Below are 19,692 nucleotides of genomic sequence, written 5' to 3' on the forward strand. Positions count from 1 at the left end.
CCCCCCCCCCCCTCTTTTTTTCAAATTTGCTTTAAGGCTGGGCATTTTAATTTGGGTCATTGAATTTTGTATCTTAAATTATTAGTTTTTAATTACCAGTTCCTATTATTGTTTCTTTGAATCCTTTCTTTGCCTCCTCCCCCCTTGCATAAATAAAAGAAAAGAAGAAAACAAAGAAGTGCTTGATTTTCATTATTAGTACTTAATTTTGCCTCGTTTGTTTCTCATTTTTGGAAGAATGAGAATGAAAAATATAGCTGTTATGGGCCCCACACAAGAAATCGAAATTCAAATTTGATGGCTTGACGTGATGGATAACGTTCATATTTTTGATTTTAATAAAAAAAAATAGTGGGAACCAAACAGGTGCTTAATGTGATAGAAATGAGTAGTGGATGAGTGGTTAGTAGTTGTGAATCGTATGATTGTGTAGGTTAGCATAAAGTTTGATTTTGACCTTTAAATTATAATGTTCTTATAATGAAATCCAAACAAGCACAAAGTAAAAAAACAAATGTAAAATTTTCATTTTTTGGTTGCTATCCAGTATCCTTTTCCACCAACTAACCAACTTATTTATATTACTATAATTAGTATATAATCGGATTCTAAGGCTTTAGCCTAGGATTTGAACCAGAACAATGTAAAAAAATAAATAAATAAATTAGAAAAAGCAAAATAAGCGCCTAATTTATCCCAAATAAAAAAAGAAATACTAATAATCTTTATGTTATAGATTATTATCGAAGTGGTATATGAGAGACTTTTTTATGTCATAGTAATTGCTTTTTTCAATCCAAAAACACGAATTTTTAATGTTTTAGGCTTTTACTAATGAGACTAGTGGGAGTAGTGAGGCCATTCATAAAGTGGGTCAATCCGAATTTTTAATGTTATGAGGGCTGACGCCGAAACAAAATAAATAAGTGTGGAGAATTAAGGAGCGTACACCTCAAAAGCCTTGAGGTGCATGCCTCGCTCAAATGATGCGTGTCTCCAAAACTGCCTCGCAAGCTGCGTTTTCCTGTTGTTCATTTCAGACTGAGGCGAGCCTCAATCAGAAGTTTTTAGACAATGAGTTATATTGACCTTATTGAACCTCATTATTTCATGCCCTTATCTTTTACAGATCTTCTGTTTAATTAAATGCTCCTGCTTCTTGTTTCATTACTGTTGTGCTATCTTTAGGAGAGTAAACAATCAGGTACTGAAGTGAACATTCAGAAGAGAAAGAGGGGAAGGCCTCGAAGGATATTAATCAACAGTCCCCAAACTCCGGTAACAGGTCTGTGCATTCTTTTTTTGTTTTTTTGGTCTTCCTGTTTCTTCCTTTCATCCTTCCTTCCTTGATTAGTGAATTCTTTTTCCTTAATGTTAATAACTTTCTAGATCTGCTGATTTAAAGATTCTTGAATTTAGGCACCATGCAGAAAGTAGATGTTTTGGAAGATGAAATGGTTACAAAAGATTGTACAGCAAATGAAGTTGGTTCTCACACAAGTGGTGAAGTTGAGATGTCAGGGATGAAGGGCTTGGTGGGCAATCAGGACAGCACAACATGCAAGGATTCTGAGAATCTCTTCAATGGTCTGCCAAAGCAGAAAAATAGTTCTGTCGATATGATGAAAACCACCTTTGCAGAAGTCTCAGCTAAGAAAGTTTCCAGGACGTTAATCAATCCAAATGAGAAGAATTCATCAAAGAGAGGAAAAAGACGTTTGGCAGATCAAATGGTTGCATCTCAATTTCAAGGTAAGTAGTTCTACTACAGGCAATTTCTTTCTACAAGATATTGGTTTGGAAGACTGAAATACTTTTAACCTGTATTTTTATGGGAGCCACTATTTACATCCATATTTTCTGTATATATATCCACTTTTACAAATATAATTTTATTGTATTTTTAATCTTATGTAAATTTACTTAAATAGACATGTATAAAATTAAATAAAAATATATAACTCTAAATTCATCCTCTTATATTTATTTTATTAAATTCCTCTTAAATCTTTTTATATTATTTTTGAATTTGTATTTAACTAAAACCCTAATTGACGAGAAGAAATTATCCAAATATGTTCGAAGAGCTTCAATACCCTGTAATTCAATAGACAAAAATTTAGTAAACAATGGAAGAGACACCATTAGAGCAAATATATACATACTTAACAATATATGAACAGGAATTTGAAAAAGTAACAATTACCTTTTATCGTGGATTTGAAAATTTTGAATCCAGTGCTATTCTAAGATGATTTGCTTAATTTGCTATATTTATTTCTGTTTGTGATGATTTGTGATTTGATTTATGGATTTCTTATGCTGATGAATCTGAGAATTTCTAGGAAGTGCCTTCTAAAACAATTAGGATTCATATGGCTGTAAATGCAGAATATCAGAATAAGGTTTACATGGGTTATTTCGCTATATATTGTAAGAAGTGTATCTTCAAGAATTATGCATATTGTTTTTGGCTAACGAATGTGTGGTCCATAAAAGAAACCTATAAGTTCCAAAACTAATATCTTGCAGGGATGAAGTTGTTGTCGATTTTGTCCCACAAGTGGACGGATCATAACAAGTAGTAAAGTAGACCTTTTGAGTCTGGATTATCGTTCCCACGAGGACTATACTTCAATACTCAATTTATTATTTCTAACTACTATTTGACGAAAATAAATGAGAACAATGATTAAAAGTGGATTTTATTCTAACTACTTAAAAGTTTGTGAGTGCAATAGAAAATGAGTGAGAATTCAAATAATAAATGAATATTAGGGCGGAACAACTTCACTTATTGATAACATTTATTTCTAATATCGAGATTCATAAAATCTAAAATAGTGTCCGGTTGAATTCTTCTATGGTATTCAATTTACTTATCTCGAGTTCTCATTGAGCCTATTTAAATAATTCAATTTCATATCTCTATGTGAATCAATATTATTTAAACGAAATAATAGTTCTAAGAATTCATATAGGATCGCAACAATTAATATATGTATCTTTACACGTTATATTAATTTACCGGATTTTAATATGTGGTCTACACAAGAATTCGCATCTGTACGCAATTATTGTTCACGAAATCATTGAATAATTGGCCAGAAAATTCAAAGCATTAAGAACATGATTAAAACCCACACATATAATCATTATGAACAAGAATCTCAAATAAAAGAAATAAAGAGTCCCAAATATGTTACATTGTTTGCCCTAACAAAGGATTTCGCTGCGAATAATGAAAGAAGAGAAATAACAAATTGTTTTAGAGTATATCACCGGATTTAGAATTAAATATGTAGAAAAAGAAGTAAATCTTGCATCAAGAATTCTTTCCTCTTCCAATTGATGCTTTACACGATAAATTTGTCATCGTTTTCTCCCTTTGAATCTCTCACTTTTTCTCGCAAGACTTGTTTCTTGCCTATTAATGTGTGGATCGCTTCTAATGTGTGGAATTCCCTTCAAAAGTGTGAGAGCATCAGTCTGCAGCTCCTTTTGTCTCTATAAATTATAACCAATCTCTTTCTCAAGTAGCGTGTGTAAAAAGTAGGGTTTTTATGGGCTTCAAAATGGGTAAAAAAGTGCCCTAGACTCACCCAGGCGGCGCCACGGCTCTGTTCTGGTGGCGCTGCGGCACCACTTTCGGGCATACAGCATCTCGTTTAGTATTTTTGTCATAACTTTATATGTTGACGTCCGATTGAGGCGATTCAAGTTGCGTTGAAAAGTTAACTCAAAGGGCTACAACTTTGCTTTAGACATCATTTTCCAATTCAATCTTTTACTATGTCTGAAACGGGTCTGCATGTAAGCCTGAAATTTCGGAGCATAATTTTTCGATTGAAAATTGATTTGTGATCATATTTTGCCTATCCCTTTGACATCCTTCTTCATCCAATTGACTCCTAACGCTCTTAGATCTTCATCTTGAGGTTTGACACAACTTTTGAATATTTGCACTTTAGTCCCCGAACTTTGGAACTCATACAATTTAGCCATTTTATCCAATTTTGCCCACTTTTGCTTCTTTCTTTTAAATCCATTTCCTTCATAAAATTTCACCTATTAAACATAAAATACAAAAATTTATGATATAATTTGTTGAAAGAACCATCAAATATCGCTATTTAAAGTACCGAATAAGTGTATAAAATACACTTATCAGAAGTGAAGGGGCAATTCACAGTACCTAGCTCAATAAGCAAATGTAGAAGATTTCTGAGACCAAATGACAACAAATTTTCTGGAAATCAATAGGGATTCTATGCTCAAGTCCACATTTTTATCTAAATTTGTTTTCCAGGGGAGGGAGAAAGGTAGGGGGATGGGATCAGCCTAAAATGGCTTTGAACATTATGCTGAACTAATTATCAAACAAATGCAATGATAAAAGATCTACTAATTACATTAGTTTGTTAGTGAGAAGAAAATCTCACCAGGTGAGCCACAGCACTCGTATTATCTGGAAAAGTCTTCATCAGTTTCTGCTTTTTTGGTCTATATAATTAATTATTGAATTGTTAGAACAGGAATGAGTGTAGTGAATTTTATTTTTTATTTGAAATTGTGTTAGGGATGTATTTAACGTGGGATGAATATATAAAATTTGTATGGATCTATATTGTTTAAATGAATAAATTTAATAAGGACAACATTGAAATGTGACGTAGATTAAAATAGTAATTTTTTAATATTTTAATAAAAATGGATATAAAGTGGGATAGATATATAACAATTGTAGATGTAAATAGCTCCACCCATTTTTATTTGTAATTTTTTGGGGCGTGGTGATTGTAGAGATTGTCAAATTGTAGAAATTTATGGGCTTTATTGATGCTTTTCGTTTATAACTTGTTAATATTATGTCTGCTGATGTCATCCTTTTCGTCCTTCTATTGTTTCTCTAGATACATCCGGCGAGAAAACCATGGGTTCAAATGGCATAGTCAAGGAGGCCCAGAAAGTCATTGCTGAAGTACTCAGCAAAAAATTGGACGATGAACCTCTTTCTAAGTGGATTGAAGGAACACAGGCTCCAACTCCAACTGCTTTTGATGGCTCCGGTATAAAGCTAATATACATTTTCTTGTTGATCCCACTTTTGTATGTCTGGATTACCTAACAACATTAATTTTCTGCAGAAGTTATCCTCACAAGGACTGCTGGGCAATGTATTGGAACCGGCGAGAAGCAAAATAAATTTGTGCCGAGTGAGCAGCAAAGCTTGCCCTTCGTGAAGAACACAATGCTTTGGAAAACAATCGAATCCATGGAAGTTTTCCAAAGAATGCCGCAAAACCCACATTTCCGACCTTTGGAATCTTATAAAGAGAGTTCTCGTGAAGGTTTAGCTGTAGGTTATATGGTAACCTTTTCGAGTGTGGTTGATAAAGTTTCGAGGTTGCAATTTAATGATCCTAAAAGCATTACAGATGACATTTTGGAGACGCTTGAGGAATTGGAAATTCATGGATTTGATGTTCTGGCAGTGCGCGACCGTGTTACTGGCTTGGGATCAGTGAAAGGAAGGCAGGAAAAGCTTATGAGCCAGTCAGAGGAAATTAACGGCCAAATTGTTGAGCACAATCTTGAGATAAATAAGATGGACGAAGAGATTGGTGAGATCAACAAACAGATAAGGAACTTGCAAGAAAAGCTTTTAGTTGTTGGATCAACTAAAGAGACGAAGAATCATGAAGTTGCTTCTTTGCAATCTAGACTACTGGAAATTAAAGAGAACATCAATAATGTCGAGTGTGATTTTGAAGGCTTAGCTGGCATGCCTTTGTAAACGCGTGATTCTGAGCACACCCTTCTGTTGCAAGGAGCAGAAAGTTGAATTCTTGATTTTTGAGTCTCGCTGTGATAATTTTTGTTGAAGTAGACGTTAATGTTAGTCAGTAATGGTAATCTCGTGTTAGGTGTGTATCTTGTAGGTATTTGGTAAGTAAAGACCTGGTAAATGATGTTAGCTTTCATCGTTTAAGACTGTAATGACTTCAAAGACCCCTATTCCTGGGTAATTAGATCGTTTGCTGTTATAATTATTTATGAATGTGTTCTAAAACTTCAAAGTAAGTTTCACCTTGCATGACATAACGTAGGGGTGAACGCGGTTCGATTTGGACGGTTTGTGTTATATTTTTAACTCAAATCATTTTATGCAATTTGAACTTTTTTCAAATCAAATCATAATTTGTGGTTTTGTTCGGTTTTAATTCGCGGTTTACCTTTCGACATTATAGTAATGTATTTAATATAAGTTAAATATAAGTTTAAACGAAAATTAGTAATGTTAAATTACATTCATATTTACAATGAAATTCATTAATAAATTATTTTTAAAGTTGGTTGCTAAAAGATGTTAATAGAACAAATACATATATTTTCATTTTTATTTACCTTTTCTTGCTTGACATTCATATTATCATATAGTTGTTGGTAAATGTATATTTACATTTTGTTATCATAGTTTGGTTAAAACTTCTTTTGTTTTGTTAGTGAGATGTTAAATAATGATTGAACATGATATGTTTAGATATACAAAGATAGATAGAGTTTCAGTTTATTGAGAATTGACAAATTTCATCCTCTACTTTATGAAAGTCTAATGTAGTAGTATTAGTTAGGAAATTTTAACATTTTCACACAATTAGTACGCTCCGTCCTTCGTTCTTTTCAAATTACAAACAAGTTCATTATCATTTAAATACACAAACAATCATTTTTCTATCCAAACTACAACTCCCAAGTGTATAATAAGTTAAAAAAAGTAAATAAAAGAAAGAACAATAAAAAAATGACTTGAATAAAAATCTAAGGGCTTGTTTGATAGGCACCCAAATTCCATGGAAAATGTAATTCTTTTTCCAACTTTCATTTTTTGCCATGTTTGATAGGTTTTTTTTTCCATAGAATTCTCTTTCTTGGTTGTCTAGAAATTGGACTTTTCTTGATTCCCACCAATATGGTGAGAATTGGTTTTCTGGGTACTGTACACATTTTTTAAAAAAAAAAATTTTGTTGGCAATAAAAACAAATTCTAAGAATTATAGTAAAAAAATATTTTCCTTTAATTGGCAATCTTCACGTAAAATAAAGTCAAACGAACATCAAAAGATAGATGATTTTCTTTAATTTTTTTTAAAACAAATTTCATCCGCAATACCAATAAAATTTATCCATTTAATTGACAATTTTCATGTAAAACAAAGTCAAACGAACCTCAAAAGACACTTTTATTTCAACATTTTTCCACATGAAAAATTATACCAATCAAACACAATAATTTAAAATTACCAGGAAAACAATTTCTAGACAATTCAATTCCCTAAAATTCGTTTTCAATTCAATATTTGCAATCAAATGGATACTAAGACTTACCGAAAGAGGAGAAAAAAATGTGATTTAGGTAGATATTAGTAGACTAACAGGTAAAGGCGACCGACGATTTGTTCAACAGTGGCAAACAATCGTCAAATGTTAGGGAAATGAGAATTTATGTTAAGGTTTCTAAAATTTTGGACGTGATTTGCTGACATAGTTTTGTTGAATTATAATTTGGACTGTTTAAAATATATTTTTTTTTCTTCATTTCATATGATTTTGAAATAATTTTAATTTAGTTTAGATATTGGGTGAGAACATATATTGTGAACTTATTAAATCATAGGTCAATAATGATGAATTTAATTTATTTTCTATAATTTTTTTAATAGGATGGTTATAATTTGTATTGCTGAATTGATTTTTTTTTTTTTTTGAAAAGTGAAAACTGTAAAATTTTTAAGGTAATAAAATTTATTTTTAATTAAAAAATTTAAAAACGATTCAGTTTGATTTTGTGCGATTTTTTAAAATCAAAACTTAAATCAAACCATTTTAAAACGGTTTGGTTCAGTTTGAGGAAAAAGAAACCATAGACCCACGTGAACCCAAACCAACGGTTTCAATTCAAGGATTTCAATTCGATTTGCAGTTTCACGATTTTTGTGTGCAGCACTAACATAATGTGTCTAGCTGCTCTTCCCCTTTACTAGCGTGGTGTACATTAATAGCCAATTAATTTTCTGCTACCTTCTTGGTGGTACGTATTCATCTCGAAAGGTTCTTATTAGGTGGAGTAGCTAATATTTTAAAATACTAAAGACCATCTTCACAGCTAGCTCATGTGGGACATTTGTTTACATATATTCAAAAGTATATTTTTAGTTCTTTTTGCACAGTTAAGAATAATTATAGTCCGCACGTGAGTAGATATGTTGGGTTCTTCCGAATGTATGACGACTAAAAACTGCGTTTTAGAGGGAATATTTCATAAAAAAATTTAAGTTACCAGTACTGGTTTTTGATCGGTAAATGTGAAATTCTATTGATCAAAATACATATATAAGCGCATTGGACGTATTTGGACAAATCAAAATCAAGTGACTCATACAACTACTCCGATCATCCTCAAGCAACAAAAAGAAAGATGTACAAATAATATGATCTTTAGACTCATTGCAAAAGACTCAAATTGAATCAAAACATTCGAATACAAAGAAAACATAACTTTATATGCATGTGTTTTGATTCGTCTAACAATGTTTTTTTACACTTGGTCCCTCAAAAATTCTTTTATTTTTTTGCCATCCAAATATAGTAGATGATGGTCACCAATACAATCCTTCTAACCTATAACCATTAAGTTGTCACACACGAGTACTTTATTCACAATTAGAGTATAAAGTGGTTTCTCTTGTGATTCTTAACTAGTTTCGTCATGTCCTACACCATTAAATTGTCACACACAAGTATTTTATCCACAATTAGAGTATAAAGTGATTTCTCTTGTGGTTCTTAACTAGCTTCGTCGTGTTCTACACCATTAAGTCGTCACACACAAGTTCTTTTCGGAAAATAAGTAAACCTACGAATTAATGAATGATTGTTTAGATTGTTTAGATTGTCTAGCGGTCCATGTCAATCTTTTCTTTGTTTAGATTGTTTAGATTGTCTAGTAGTTCATGTCAATCTTTTCTTCTTCTTTTTTGTTTTTGTTTTTGTTTTTTTTTTCAACCATAATTTTGGCAATAGGTTTTAATATACTAATTTAAAGTTGAGATTAGTTGACCTGCTTTCATCTAGGCTCTTTCCTATTTAATTTTTTTCGCAATTTAAAACATCAGCTCTTATTAGAAAATCAAAAAGATGTTTTAAGATCATGTCACTTGTACAGCACAATATTGAAAATTTTCGATTGGTTAAGATGTCAAAATTTTAGTGGAGAATCACTAATGAAACAACTAATGACGTCTAACGGATCTAAGCCAACTCATCATATGATTTTCCAGATATGAGAGTGGACCGAGTAATGTATGTGTTGTCAAGCTAGTAAAAATAAAAAACTTCGATATTATAGACACGTTGTGTTAAACCTATAAACGATGGACTGGGCATTGACTATGCTGAAAAGAATGAAAAGTTGGGATTTTATTTATAAAGAACAGAAAAGTAGTAACGAAATTGTTAAAAGGCAGTAAACCTCAGGACTGTTCTTGTATTTTAATCACATATTAACATTCAACTTAGTAGGGTTTTAAATTAAACAAAGGATATCGACTTAATTTTCGTATTAAAAATGATATTCATTACATGTGGTCACCGAACGTCATGCGAAATTTCAAATTAATCCTTAAAGTTCGAGTTTTTTTAGTCACAATTTTTTTTAATATTATTATTATTATTTTTATTTTTATCAAGGTGTCCGCTTTCGACGACTATTCCTTGAATCTGTGATCCGACCCTTCTTCACACAGACCAATTAAATCGTGAGATGTGCTTCTTATTGACCAGGGTCCGAGCGCCTCTCCGACTGAACTGTCAAAGTGCCTTGTGAACCAACCTACGTTACGCCTTACCTTCCAATACATTCCTGCCTTCTCGTATATGCCTTGCCTTCCAAGAGCCCTACCAATCGAACCCACGACCTCTGAATTGTCAGTCTTAATAGAACTCTTCCTTTGTCAGTGGAGAAGTTTAAATTTTAATTTAGTCAGTAACACTGCAGTGTCTGCATGGCTTCCAAGTCGTCGGCAGTGCCATCCTCCGTCTGGCGTCAATGACGGTCGTCGCTCAAAGTTGAATTAATTTTAGAGAAATTAGTAGCATTGCATTAATTAATGGATAAGAATCCGATATCGGTATTTTGAATTCAAGTCTCAACTACCCAATTTGTCTGTGTTCTACTGCCATACTTATTTCGCCTTGCGTATATTTAGCTTTTTTACATGAAGGGATTTTTCATCCACCACCTTCATCATCAAGAAATCAATTTTCCTTTTTCGGCTTCACATTAATTATTCTGTAAGTCCTTGCATCTCTTCTCTATCATCTATATATGATCTATATGGTATGAATTTCTAATTTTCAAATTGCACATAAGGTGGTTCACTGTGGCATTAAAACAAACAGTTGTTGTGCATTTAAGTTTCTCCTGGCACCTATTTATCAAAAGTTTTGCTGTTAAAAGGCTTTTTGATGAGATTTATTTTATATACATAATTTTTTTTTTTTTTCATTTTTTAAGATTGGAATATTATTTTTTGGGTAGATGATATGAGTTTGGTGGGATTTAATATTCCAGTTGGCATGGAAAAAATTTAGGGGAGTGTTGTTGATTCTCACGTTATTTATTCTTCATCCTTAAATACAGCAGTTTCTACTTCCCAGGAAAATAAAAAATATATATTTTTTAACTGAGGTGTGATTATGCCTGAGTCTCTATCCATATATTTCTTTTCCATAAAGTTTCCTATATTTTTCTAAATCTTTTCTTATGGTTTTTATTAAAATTTTGATTTGTCTACATTTTCAACATTACTGCATTGTTGCATCACCAATTTAAGACTCTTTACCAACCGAACCCACCAACACCACCACAAGTATGAAGGCTAAAGTGATCGTGCCTGAAATTCAAAGTTTGGCAAGGAGAAAAGTGAAACAATTAATTTATTGTACGAATTAGTATTTATGAACGCACTATGTATTGTACTATTGTTGTTGCTGCATTCATTGTGCGGACCCCTCATGAAATTGGTTATGAACGAAGAATTCTTGCTCTGCTTGCTACTTAAATATTAGCTTTGTCAACAAATTTTGTATGGGCACTGAAATATTCACTATATAATTTTGTTTTACAAAGTAACTGAGAATTGAGTTGCAGAAAGGTAAAATGAAGAAATTTGCAGTGAAGGTGGAAGAAGGGAAGGAAGGGAGAGATGGACTGCCGTCGGTTGGTCCTGTTTACAGGAATCTAATAGCAGAACATGCATTTCCGGCCACTGATCCTGCTTTAGGCACTGCTTGGGAAATGTTCAGGTATTTTAGAATTTCCCTTTATACTGAATTTGAAATAATTAAATTTGTCAAATTACTGAATAATTATGAAATCGGAAACAAATTTGTGTTTTGTGGTATGGAATAAATGCTAATTCCTTGTGTTGAAAGTGTAGAGACTTTCACTCTGTCCCGAACGGCTAACTAATAAGGAGAATTGTAACGAAGACCATTCACATGTCTAGTTAACGTGGGACTCCTATTTACACATCTCCTTGAACGAAGTAGCACATCATCATGGCTCATCACAGCCCCCCTCTGATGTTTTCCATCCATCTTCCTTTAACTAGAAAATCACATGCACATTTAATCGAGATCTACACCATCTACACAGCACTAAACCCGCGGTACCATTGAGGCTCCATCATGGAATGTCCCTCCATTGCAACTAAATTGGACACGAATCTCCGTTCTGGATCTTCCACATGCGTTTGGGGATTCATCTTGTACATCCACGTCTATCTTGGACACGACTTTGATACCACTTGTAGGGACTTAGAGTTCCACCCTAAAAGGTTAAACGGTGAGGGTAGCCCAATATCTTTATAAATCGAAGACCGTCTCTAGTTGATGCTGGACTTTTGTTTGCACCTGGCCTGTTCACTGAAAAAGCTAAGTATGCACGTTGCGGGCATTTCGCCAATTTGTTCACTAAAATGGAGAAAAAGATTACAAGAGTCAATGCCTCTAATACGCACAAAACTAGCCTCTTATAGAGTCCTTTATATAGTAGGAATATTTAGGTGACTTGATATATTTATGAAGTTTTGCAGTGAGGGACAAGTGTCCAGATTAGGCTCCAGTCAGCATTTTGTGTTTTGATAGGATTAAATGTCCCAACTAGTCTATTATTGATTCTTAGGAGAAAAAATAATTTATCAGCCTTTAGATACTGCTATTAGGTTCATTAAGAGCTGAATTTGTTTGATGTGCAGAGCGTCTGTTGAGAAGTATCCAGGAAACAAGATGCTAGGATGGCGTGAAATTATTAATGGGAAGGTACAATAACATCCTACTCATCCTGCAAATGTTGACAAAAATTTTAGCTACTTCATATATGCACGAGAAATCACTCTTTGATATATTTTATCTTGTTTTGCGCTATCATCTTAGTGGGGCCCTTATCTCTGGAAATCCTATGAGGAAGTATACGAAGAAGTTTTACATGTTGGTTCTGCTTTACGGGCTCATGGGATTGAACCTGTAAGAACACACATCTATGATATTCATATTTTAGTTAGTATGTTATATTTTCTGATTTTATATGGTTATATATCTGCTAATCTGCACACTTGCTTTAGTTAAATTATTTTAAATTTTTAGGGTGCACGAGTTGGAATTTATGGATCAAATTGTCCTCAGTGGATTGTGGCCATGGAGGTTAGATTGGATATTGTCATCCGAGTTTCCAATTTGTTGATAATTCCAGTCTTTCATCATTCTTTCTATGTTTTCTGAATATTATATGAGAAAGTACTACTGATATTTTGCAGGCATGCAGTGCTCAAAGTTTAATCTGTGTTCCCCTCTATGATACTCTAGGTGAACTTGCTTGTTTCACTTCACCGCACGAATTCCATTGAATGCCCTTTTGTTCCTTGAACTTTTTTCTTTTCAATTAATTATCATGTTTTTCCTCGGAGTATTTGCCAGTGCGTAGATAATTTTTGGATTGATCTTTATTCATTCTTTTTTCTCCTGTGATGTGTCCTGTATGGTATTCAAACGTATGAAATTGCTGCTGCAAGAAAAATATTTAACCTCATGGATATTTCATGAAGCAGGAGCGGGAGCTATAAATTACATCATAGATCATGCAGAGGTTGATTTTGTTTTCATCCAAGATAGAAAAGTGAAAGAAGTGAGCATCACCGACTTATTTTCCTTTTTCTTTCTTCAATAATGTTTCTGTATAAGTTTCAAAGTATGTTCTTGGATGGTTTTCTGATTAAACAAACTTTTACATGCAGCTTTTGAATCCCGAATGCACTCATGCTCGACGGCTTAAATGTAGGTTTAAATCTTAATTAGTTGCAGTAGCTTTAAGGCGTTTTACTGAGTCTTCTTGTGGTTGCAGTGGTAGTTTGCTTCTCTTCAATGACAGAGGAAGAACAGAATAATGCAGCCTCTATCGGTGTAAAATCATACTCTTGGAATGAATTCCTTGAAATGGTAATTTTTTCATCTTCAATTTTTTACTTTTTTTCAGTTTGTTTGGTGCACTTTGAATCTCTGCCTTCATAAACAGAAGACTGAAACAGTCCAAAAACTGGAAATTGTGCATTCTTTTTAAAACAGCAGCATTCCTCTTGGCGAATATTGTCTACTTTCATCATCGCCATAGTTCACTTCATTTTTGACAAGTGAAAAGAAATGTGAAAGTGCTGCATTGCGAAACAGTGCCCAGTTAGTAGGACTCTAGGGGTTTTCATAAATCATCATTCAGTCAAGTGACTATCATTTTTACAGTAAATAATGCACTGACTATTCAATCTTCTTGCAATTTTTCTAATCTTCTGTTAGTTGTAATAGTTGTAATTTTCCCATCAATTAAAATCATGTATATCATTTGCCAGGGAAGGAAATATCCATCAGATATCGTGCCGCCACAGCCGTTTAACATATGCACAATTATGTACACCAGTGGCACTAGTGGAGATCCCAAAGGTGTTATATTGACACATGAAAACATTTCCACATGCATAATAGGTGTCGATCTTTTCATGGAGCAATTTGAAGACAAGGTAAGATCTGTTCTCACCCCTGTCAAATAATTTATATTGCATTATATTTCCGATATTCTGACATGACTGCTAATTTAATTTTTCTTTCCTTCTTTATGGGCTGTGTCTTAAGACTTGAGAGGCCTTATGCAACCTCTGTGCGCCTAATGGCTATATGATTTCGACAATTCATGTTATAATTGTCTAAGAACTTAGTATTCCTATATAACAAGTTTCTTTTTCCTTCATCTTGCAATTCTAATGTCCCTCATTTGAACTCTTACTAGATGACAATCAATGACGTATACATATCGTTTCTACCTCTTGCTCACATTCTTGATCGCATGATTGAAGAATATTTCTTCCACAAGGGTGCTTCAGTTGGCTACTATCACGGGGTAAATTGTCAGAATTTCTAATACTGTTCTCCTTTGATCTTCATATGATTGTGGAGAGTACAGAAGAGCAGCAGCATATAAAACAAACAACGTGTACAAAAGCTAAATTAATTATTAAATAAAAAAAATAAAAAATAAAAAAAAGATAACGTGATGTAATACTTTTTGTTGGACCTCATCCTCTGACTTAGTTCCTTGATGTATGTTAAAGGATATAAACGGGTTGAGGGATGATTTGATGGAGTTGAGACCAACATTTTTGGCAGGAGTACCTCGAGTTTTTGAGAGGATACATGAAGGCAAGGAGAAATTTACCCATCTTTAATCATATATTGAGATTGGTTAGAATAAAGGCTGGTGGATAACAGTCAATTTCATTAGAATAAAGGCTGGTGGATAACAATCAATTTCATCTTCTGTCAGGAGTCTTAATAGCACTTCAAGAACTCAATCCACGGAGGAGAAAAATTTTCGACTTGCTCTACAGATAGTAATACCTTTTTTCTATTTTCAGTATTACTTTTGATCTAAGAAAAATTAGAAGACTTAAGAACATCTGCTGATGGATCTGTTTCTTGATCTCACGATACAGCAAGCTATACTGGATGAAGTTAGGGTATAAACAGAAAAATGCATCGCCATTGGCAGATCTACTGGCTTTCAGAAAGGTTGTGTCTATCCTCATAATCCATATGCTTTGATCTTCAGTGCCATGACATCATTTGAACCTTAATGCCTCAAAATTGAAATTGGCCCACAAGTGGTTGACCAGTTAGTCTAAAGTTTGTCTAGTTAGTGCACGTTCGGCTAAGTTTAAAATAAAAAAAAAAACACTTAAATAGCCAAACATGCTTTAAGTTTGAACTTCCAACATGATGTTGCTAGAATGTTGTAGTTTATAGCTTTGGTACTGTAAAAATACTAAAGCACTTCTCTGTTTGCTGTGTATAACAAGGTAGAATCTTAATTTTGATGCATTTGGTCGTTTCAATGAAATGGATCCTACCATGAACGTGCAGCAAAAAAATAAAAAAGAAGAAACATGAAAAAAAATAATTCCTTCTATCTTTAGAAAAAATTATTTTTGCAGAAAATCAAAAACCCAATTTAATAGAGTGAATTCTGATTTATTTTTTTTATTGAATTTCTTTTAGGTCAAAAATAGGTTAGGCGGCAGGATCCGTCTAATAGTTTCTGGTGGTGCACCTCTAGGCAGTGAGATTGAAGAATTCCTCCGCGTTACCTCCTGTGCTTTTGTAGTACAAGGCTATGGTAATTAACTATATACCTTTTTCACACAAAGAATAAGAAGACACCATTTGGAATTATCTGATGTGGCTTAGTTCTGTCATACTTCATGACATTTTCCTCACTTTCTGTGTACATCAATTCTTTCAATTATATCATTGATTGCTGCATATCTGGACTAGGATCTTTGATTTCAAATTTTACCAACTTTATGCATATCAATTTCAAGGCAGCAACTTACATTCAAGGCACGGTTTTTATGCAGCTAGGATTGGATAGTACAGTAGACAATATTTGAACTTATCTTACATATTTACATTGCCTGATGTTGTAAAATCGACCTTACCAAACAAAACATTGGGGGTTCAACTCTTACCTCTGTGTCATGATTTCCTTAATTGGTTCTCTCCTTCAGATAAGTGTGAAGCTTATGTTGCTACTATTAGATAGAGAAAAGGAAGTATTTTTCTTATTAAGCAAGATGACTGTACGAGTTTTAATGTTTTCCTGTAACCAGTTGTGTGTTGTTACTTGTGATTGACCTTCCACAGGGTACACTTATATCCTATCACAATGTCGATGCTTCAGGGCTTACAGAGAGCTGTGGATTGGCCACTCTTGGCTTCCCTGACGAAATGTGCATGATGGGAACAGTTGGTTCTGCATTTGTATATACAGAGATCCGCCTGGAGGAGGTTCCAGAAATGGGGTATGATCCACTAGGAGATCCACCTCGAGGTGAAATATGCATCAAAGGAAGGACAGCATTTGCAGGATACTACAAGAATCCGGAACTGACCAGGGAAGTCCTAAGGGATGGATGGTTTCACACAGGTAGATAGGTTTATGAATACATAAATAAGTCTATCTCAAAATTATTATTTCCGAATAGATGTTATGGACTGCTCTTCAACCTTTCCTCAGGCGACATAGGGGAGATGTTACCAAATGGAGTTGTAAAAATTATTGATAGAAAGAAAAATCTTATTAAACTATCTCAAGGAGAGTACGTTGCACTTGAATATCTGGAAAAAGTTTATGGCATCACCCCGATTGTTGAAGATGTAAGCATCAGTTCCTTCCTGTCAATTTAACTTTTCATATAGGAATTATATTTCAAGCTGCAATCTTTTTCACGTATCTCTAACTATATACGTGATCATTCCTTTCAGATTTGGGTCTACGGGGACAGCTTCAAGTCGATGCTGGTTGCAGTAGTAGTACCAAATCAAGATAGCATCAAAAAGTGGGCAGAACAGAACGGCCACAAACATTCATTTCTCGAACTATGTTCCCTTAATCCGCTACAAGATTATATCCTCCTTCAGTTGAAGTTGACAGCAGAACGAAACAAGGTCATACCTCATGTACTAGTTTTCAGTATCCATGCTTGAAATTTTGATTCCTGCTCAATGCTATTCTCCTTCAGCATTCATTTTTGTCCATTACCATTTTCTGATTAATCTTTTGTTTCTTTTTAAACCAGCTAAGACGTTTTGAGCACATAAGAGGCGTAATAGTAGAACCTAATCCTCTTGATACCGAAAAGGATTTGGTCACTGCAACACTGAAGAAGAAACGAGACAATTTGCATAAGCGCTATAAGGTAATCCAGCTCTATCCTATTCCGTCTTGGTAGTCATACACTTAATGCTTCATAAAGCAAACACGAGTTGAATTAATTTCCTTGGGCAGGCGAAAATTGATGATCTCTACCAAAAGCTAGCTGGAAATAAGTGATGCATACAGTTTTTTCTACATATGAAGTTTTCATGTAGTTAGAGAGAATGTTTGTATTTAGAGTTATAATTCAAGACGGAGACTGCATCAGCAGCCACAAGTTATTAGCACTATCGAGTATGGTATGCCTCTCTTTCTGCCTTTAGAGCGAAACTAAGTACATAGTGAAAGTCTATCTAATGTGATTGCTGAATATTTTAGTGCACTATTTTCAAAATTTAAATTAGTAATCTGGAGGTGTTATCTCTACTAGGTACATTCTTAGTACAGTTACAATACAAATTTCAGATATTTGTAATATATATAATTTCATCTCCACTCCACGTTTCCGTATCGCTCACAAATATCAATTTTACAATTTGCATAGTACTAATTTTGCAGCACAAATTTAACAATTCAGGAATCATCAGATGTGACCTCCAACCAGTTGAATATACCGACCGCAATCACGAAATATTACTGTCAACGACTCTCAAGTTAAGTGACTTACAATTTAAATTAAAATAATAAAACCCAAACAGGCAATTAGTAGACAAGCAACGAATAGATATTGACTCGTGTAAATCAAATTATGACATTCTGGCACAATCAATTTTGAGTTAGCCCAAGCAGGTCATGGGTTCTTACAGCCATGTTGGCTCTAGGGGCAAGCCGGATCATGGCACTTTTCGTTCCAAGTCAAGCCAATCACATATTATGCTTCAAAGGGTTGGTGTTTACAGTTTTTTTTAATTATTTTTAAATTTTGTGTAAATGATTTCAATTTGGTTTCAAGCACTTTTGTAACTATCAAGCCTAAAATGAACAATTTTCTAAACATTTCGATTCGATTCAAAATTGAAACGTTAACGTGCACATAATTGAGTGAGTTTGACCCTTTTCTTGTTTACCCATAGATATAGGTAGTGATGGAGAATAAAAATTTAAGTTTGATGTTGGATTTGTAACGATTGAGAGTTACCAAACTGGAACACACTTTAAAGAGGGAATTAACCTTCGTGGCATGTGTTTTGACTAATATAAACTATTTATTATTCACTCAAAAGAACTTTTTATTTGTACTATATATGTATAAATAATTCTTGAACGTGGGTAACGTCTGAATGAATTTTGTAAAGGGAAGGACTGCAAATAAAATTAATAAATTAATGATTGTACAAATGAACTCTAAATACTTCAATCCCATGTTCCTTAATCTTTATATATACATCTCACTGCTATGATGACAAAATGTGAAGCTAACTCTATTCCTGGGATCTGAATTCTAAACCAGAGAGCTGTCCTGCAGAACTGCATCCATGAAATCAAAATTAGCCAAACTATTCGAAAGAAAAATGGGGGAATAACTTATATAATTGTAGTAGTTGAAAATAGATCATACACGGGAGAATACGAATTTGGCACTCTGTCATCATTTGACAAACCATTCCTGTAAAATTCGACAGAAATCAAGCCTTTGTTCATCATTGCTGGCTCGGGAGCCCCAGGGAATATTACAGGCGAACTATTTCTTGAACCAAGTCCTGCAAAAATACTTAAGGTTTAAACCTTACTTTCTCAAGCCGACAGCAATAGTAAACAGAAACAAAAGATCAGAAACAAAGAAGAACACAGAAAGGCTTGATTTCTTTTCTAGTTATCCTAAACTTATGTAAGGAAGTTTTTCATTCCTTTTCTGTCCTCCTGTATGTCAGATGGAAAAGAAGTCATAATGAAAGATCAAGCTGCAAAATAATATAATGGAAATGCAGAATGGTCACATCTTACAACATCACTGAGGCAAAACGAAAGACCCAAAAATCGTGAAATGTGCTAATTATGAAAGAAACTAAACATTCTCGAACAAAAAGAGGGGACTCGACTTGCTTCGAGTTATTTTTTTCTTGTTTCACCTTTTTAGTCGAACAAAGTTTCATTTGACACAACCTCCTTACGTATCCAGAGCACATATCAAGTCTACAAAGGGAAAAAATTTACTATCTTAGAAATTTTCAACTGCTCAGAAAGGGGATAGCCACTTCCAACAAAGTGGCTCTCATCATAAGATGATTGATAAGTGTGATCAAGTCATTTTTAGAAAAATACTGGTTTCGAAGTACTTGCCCACATTTATGCATTATTATGGGCAAGTACTTCGAAACCAGTATTTTTCTAAAAATGACTTGATCACACTTATCAATCATCTTATGATGAGAGCC

At 33.7% G+C, this 19,692-nt stretch overlaps 2 protein-coding genes and 1 long non-coding RNA gene across 12 annotated transcripts in view; 2 read left to right on the top strand and 1 right to left on the bottom strand.

The window, feature by feature from the left end:
- Positions 1 to 6,057, top strand: part of LOC111405720 (DUF724 domain-containing protein 7-like) — an 11,669-nt gene extending 5,612 nt beyond the window's left edge. For all 8 annotated transcript variants that reach the window (XM_023034728.1, XM_023034730.1, XM_023034731.1 and 5 more), the window contains 4 exons: positions 1,189 to 1,285; positions 1,420 to 1,752; positions 4,914 to 5,069; positions 5,148 to 6,057. In XM_023034728.1, the coding sequence (XP_022890496.1) occupies positions 1,189 to 1,285; positions 1,420 to 1,752; positions 4,914 to 5,069; positions 5,148 to 5,797 (1,236 nt within the window). In that variant the 3' untranslated portion in view covers positions 5,798 to 6,057. The remainder of the gene's footprint in view (positions 1 to 1,188; positions 1,286 to 1,419; positions 1,753 to 4,913; positions 5,070 to 5,147) is intronic.
- Positions 6,058 to 10,101: 4,044 nt separating this feature from the next.
- LOC111405721 (long chain acyl-CoA synthetase 1-like) lies at positions 10,102 to 17,794 on the top strand. 3 transcript variants are annotated; one of them, XM_023034737.1, is made up of 20 exons: positions 10,102 to 10,353; positions 11,190 to 11,367; positions 12,321 to 12,384; positions 12,499 to 12,588; positions 12,709 to 12,765; positions 12,879 to 12,927; positions 13,170 to 13,246; positions 13,356 to 13,395; positions 13,463 to 13,557; positions 13,962 to 14,129; positions 14,396 to 14,506; positions 14,718 to 14,805; positions 14,930 to 14,996; positions 15,099 to 15,174; positions 15,661 to 15,778; positions 16,343 to 16,588; positions 16,679 to 16,818; positions 16,927 to 17,109; positions 17,241 to 17,360; positions 17,450 to 17,794. In XM_023034737.1, the coding sequence occupies exons 2-20, from the start codon at positions 11,222 to 11,224 to the stop codon at positions 17,492 to 17,494; spliced, it is 1,980 nt and encodes a 659-aa protein (XP_022890505.1). In that variant the 5' UTR covers positions 10,102 to 10,353; positions 11,190 to 11,221; the 3' UTR covers positions 17,495 to 17,794. The 3 variants fall into 3 exon arrangements, with proteins under 3 accessions (XP_022890505.1, XP_022890506.1, XP_022890504.1); XM_023034738.1 differs by lacking the exon at positions 10,102 to 10,353 and adding an exon at positions 10,902 to 11,003; XM_023034736.1 differs by lacking the exon at positions 10,102 to 10,353 and having other exon boundaries at positions 11,117 to 11,367.
- An 804-nt stretch (positions 17,795 to 18,598) lies between these two features.
- Positions 18,599 to 19,664, bottom strand: LOC111405722. Its single transcript, XR_002704881.1, has 2 exons — positions 18,876 to 19,664; positions 18,599 to 18,784 (listed from the first exon to the last, which is right to left on the bottom strand). It is a non-coding gene; the product is annotated as an uncharacterized LOC111405722 (long non-coding RNA).
- Positions 19,665 to 19,692: the final 28 nt, after the last annotated feature.

Source organism: Olea europaea, chromosome 12 (assembly GCF_002742605.1).
Source record: "Olea europaea var. sylvestris chromosome 12, O_europaea_v1, whole genome shotgun sequence".
In the NCBI taxonomy this organism is placed as follows: domain Eukaryota; kingdom Viridiplantae; phylum Streptophyta; class Magnoliopsida; order Lamiales; family Oleaceae; genus Olea; species Olea europaea.

Bases quoted from the DNA above. Each gene is read 5' to 3' on its own strand.
- LOC111405721 (XM_023034737.1), top strand. From the start codon at position 11,222: ATGAAGAAATTTGCAGTGAAGGTGGAAGAAGGGAAGGAAGGGAGAGAT. The intron at 11,368-12,320 runs GTATTTTAGAAT...TTTGATGTGCAG, and splicing joins ACTGCTTGGGAAATGTTCAG to AGCGTCTGTTGAGAAGTATC. The intron at 12,589-12,708 runs GTAAGAACACAC...TTAAATTTTTAG, and splicing joins GGGCTCATGGGATTGAACCT to GGTGCACGAGTTGGAATTTA.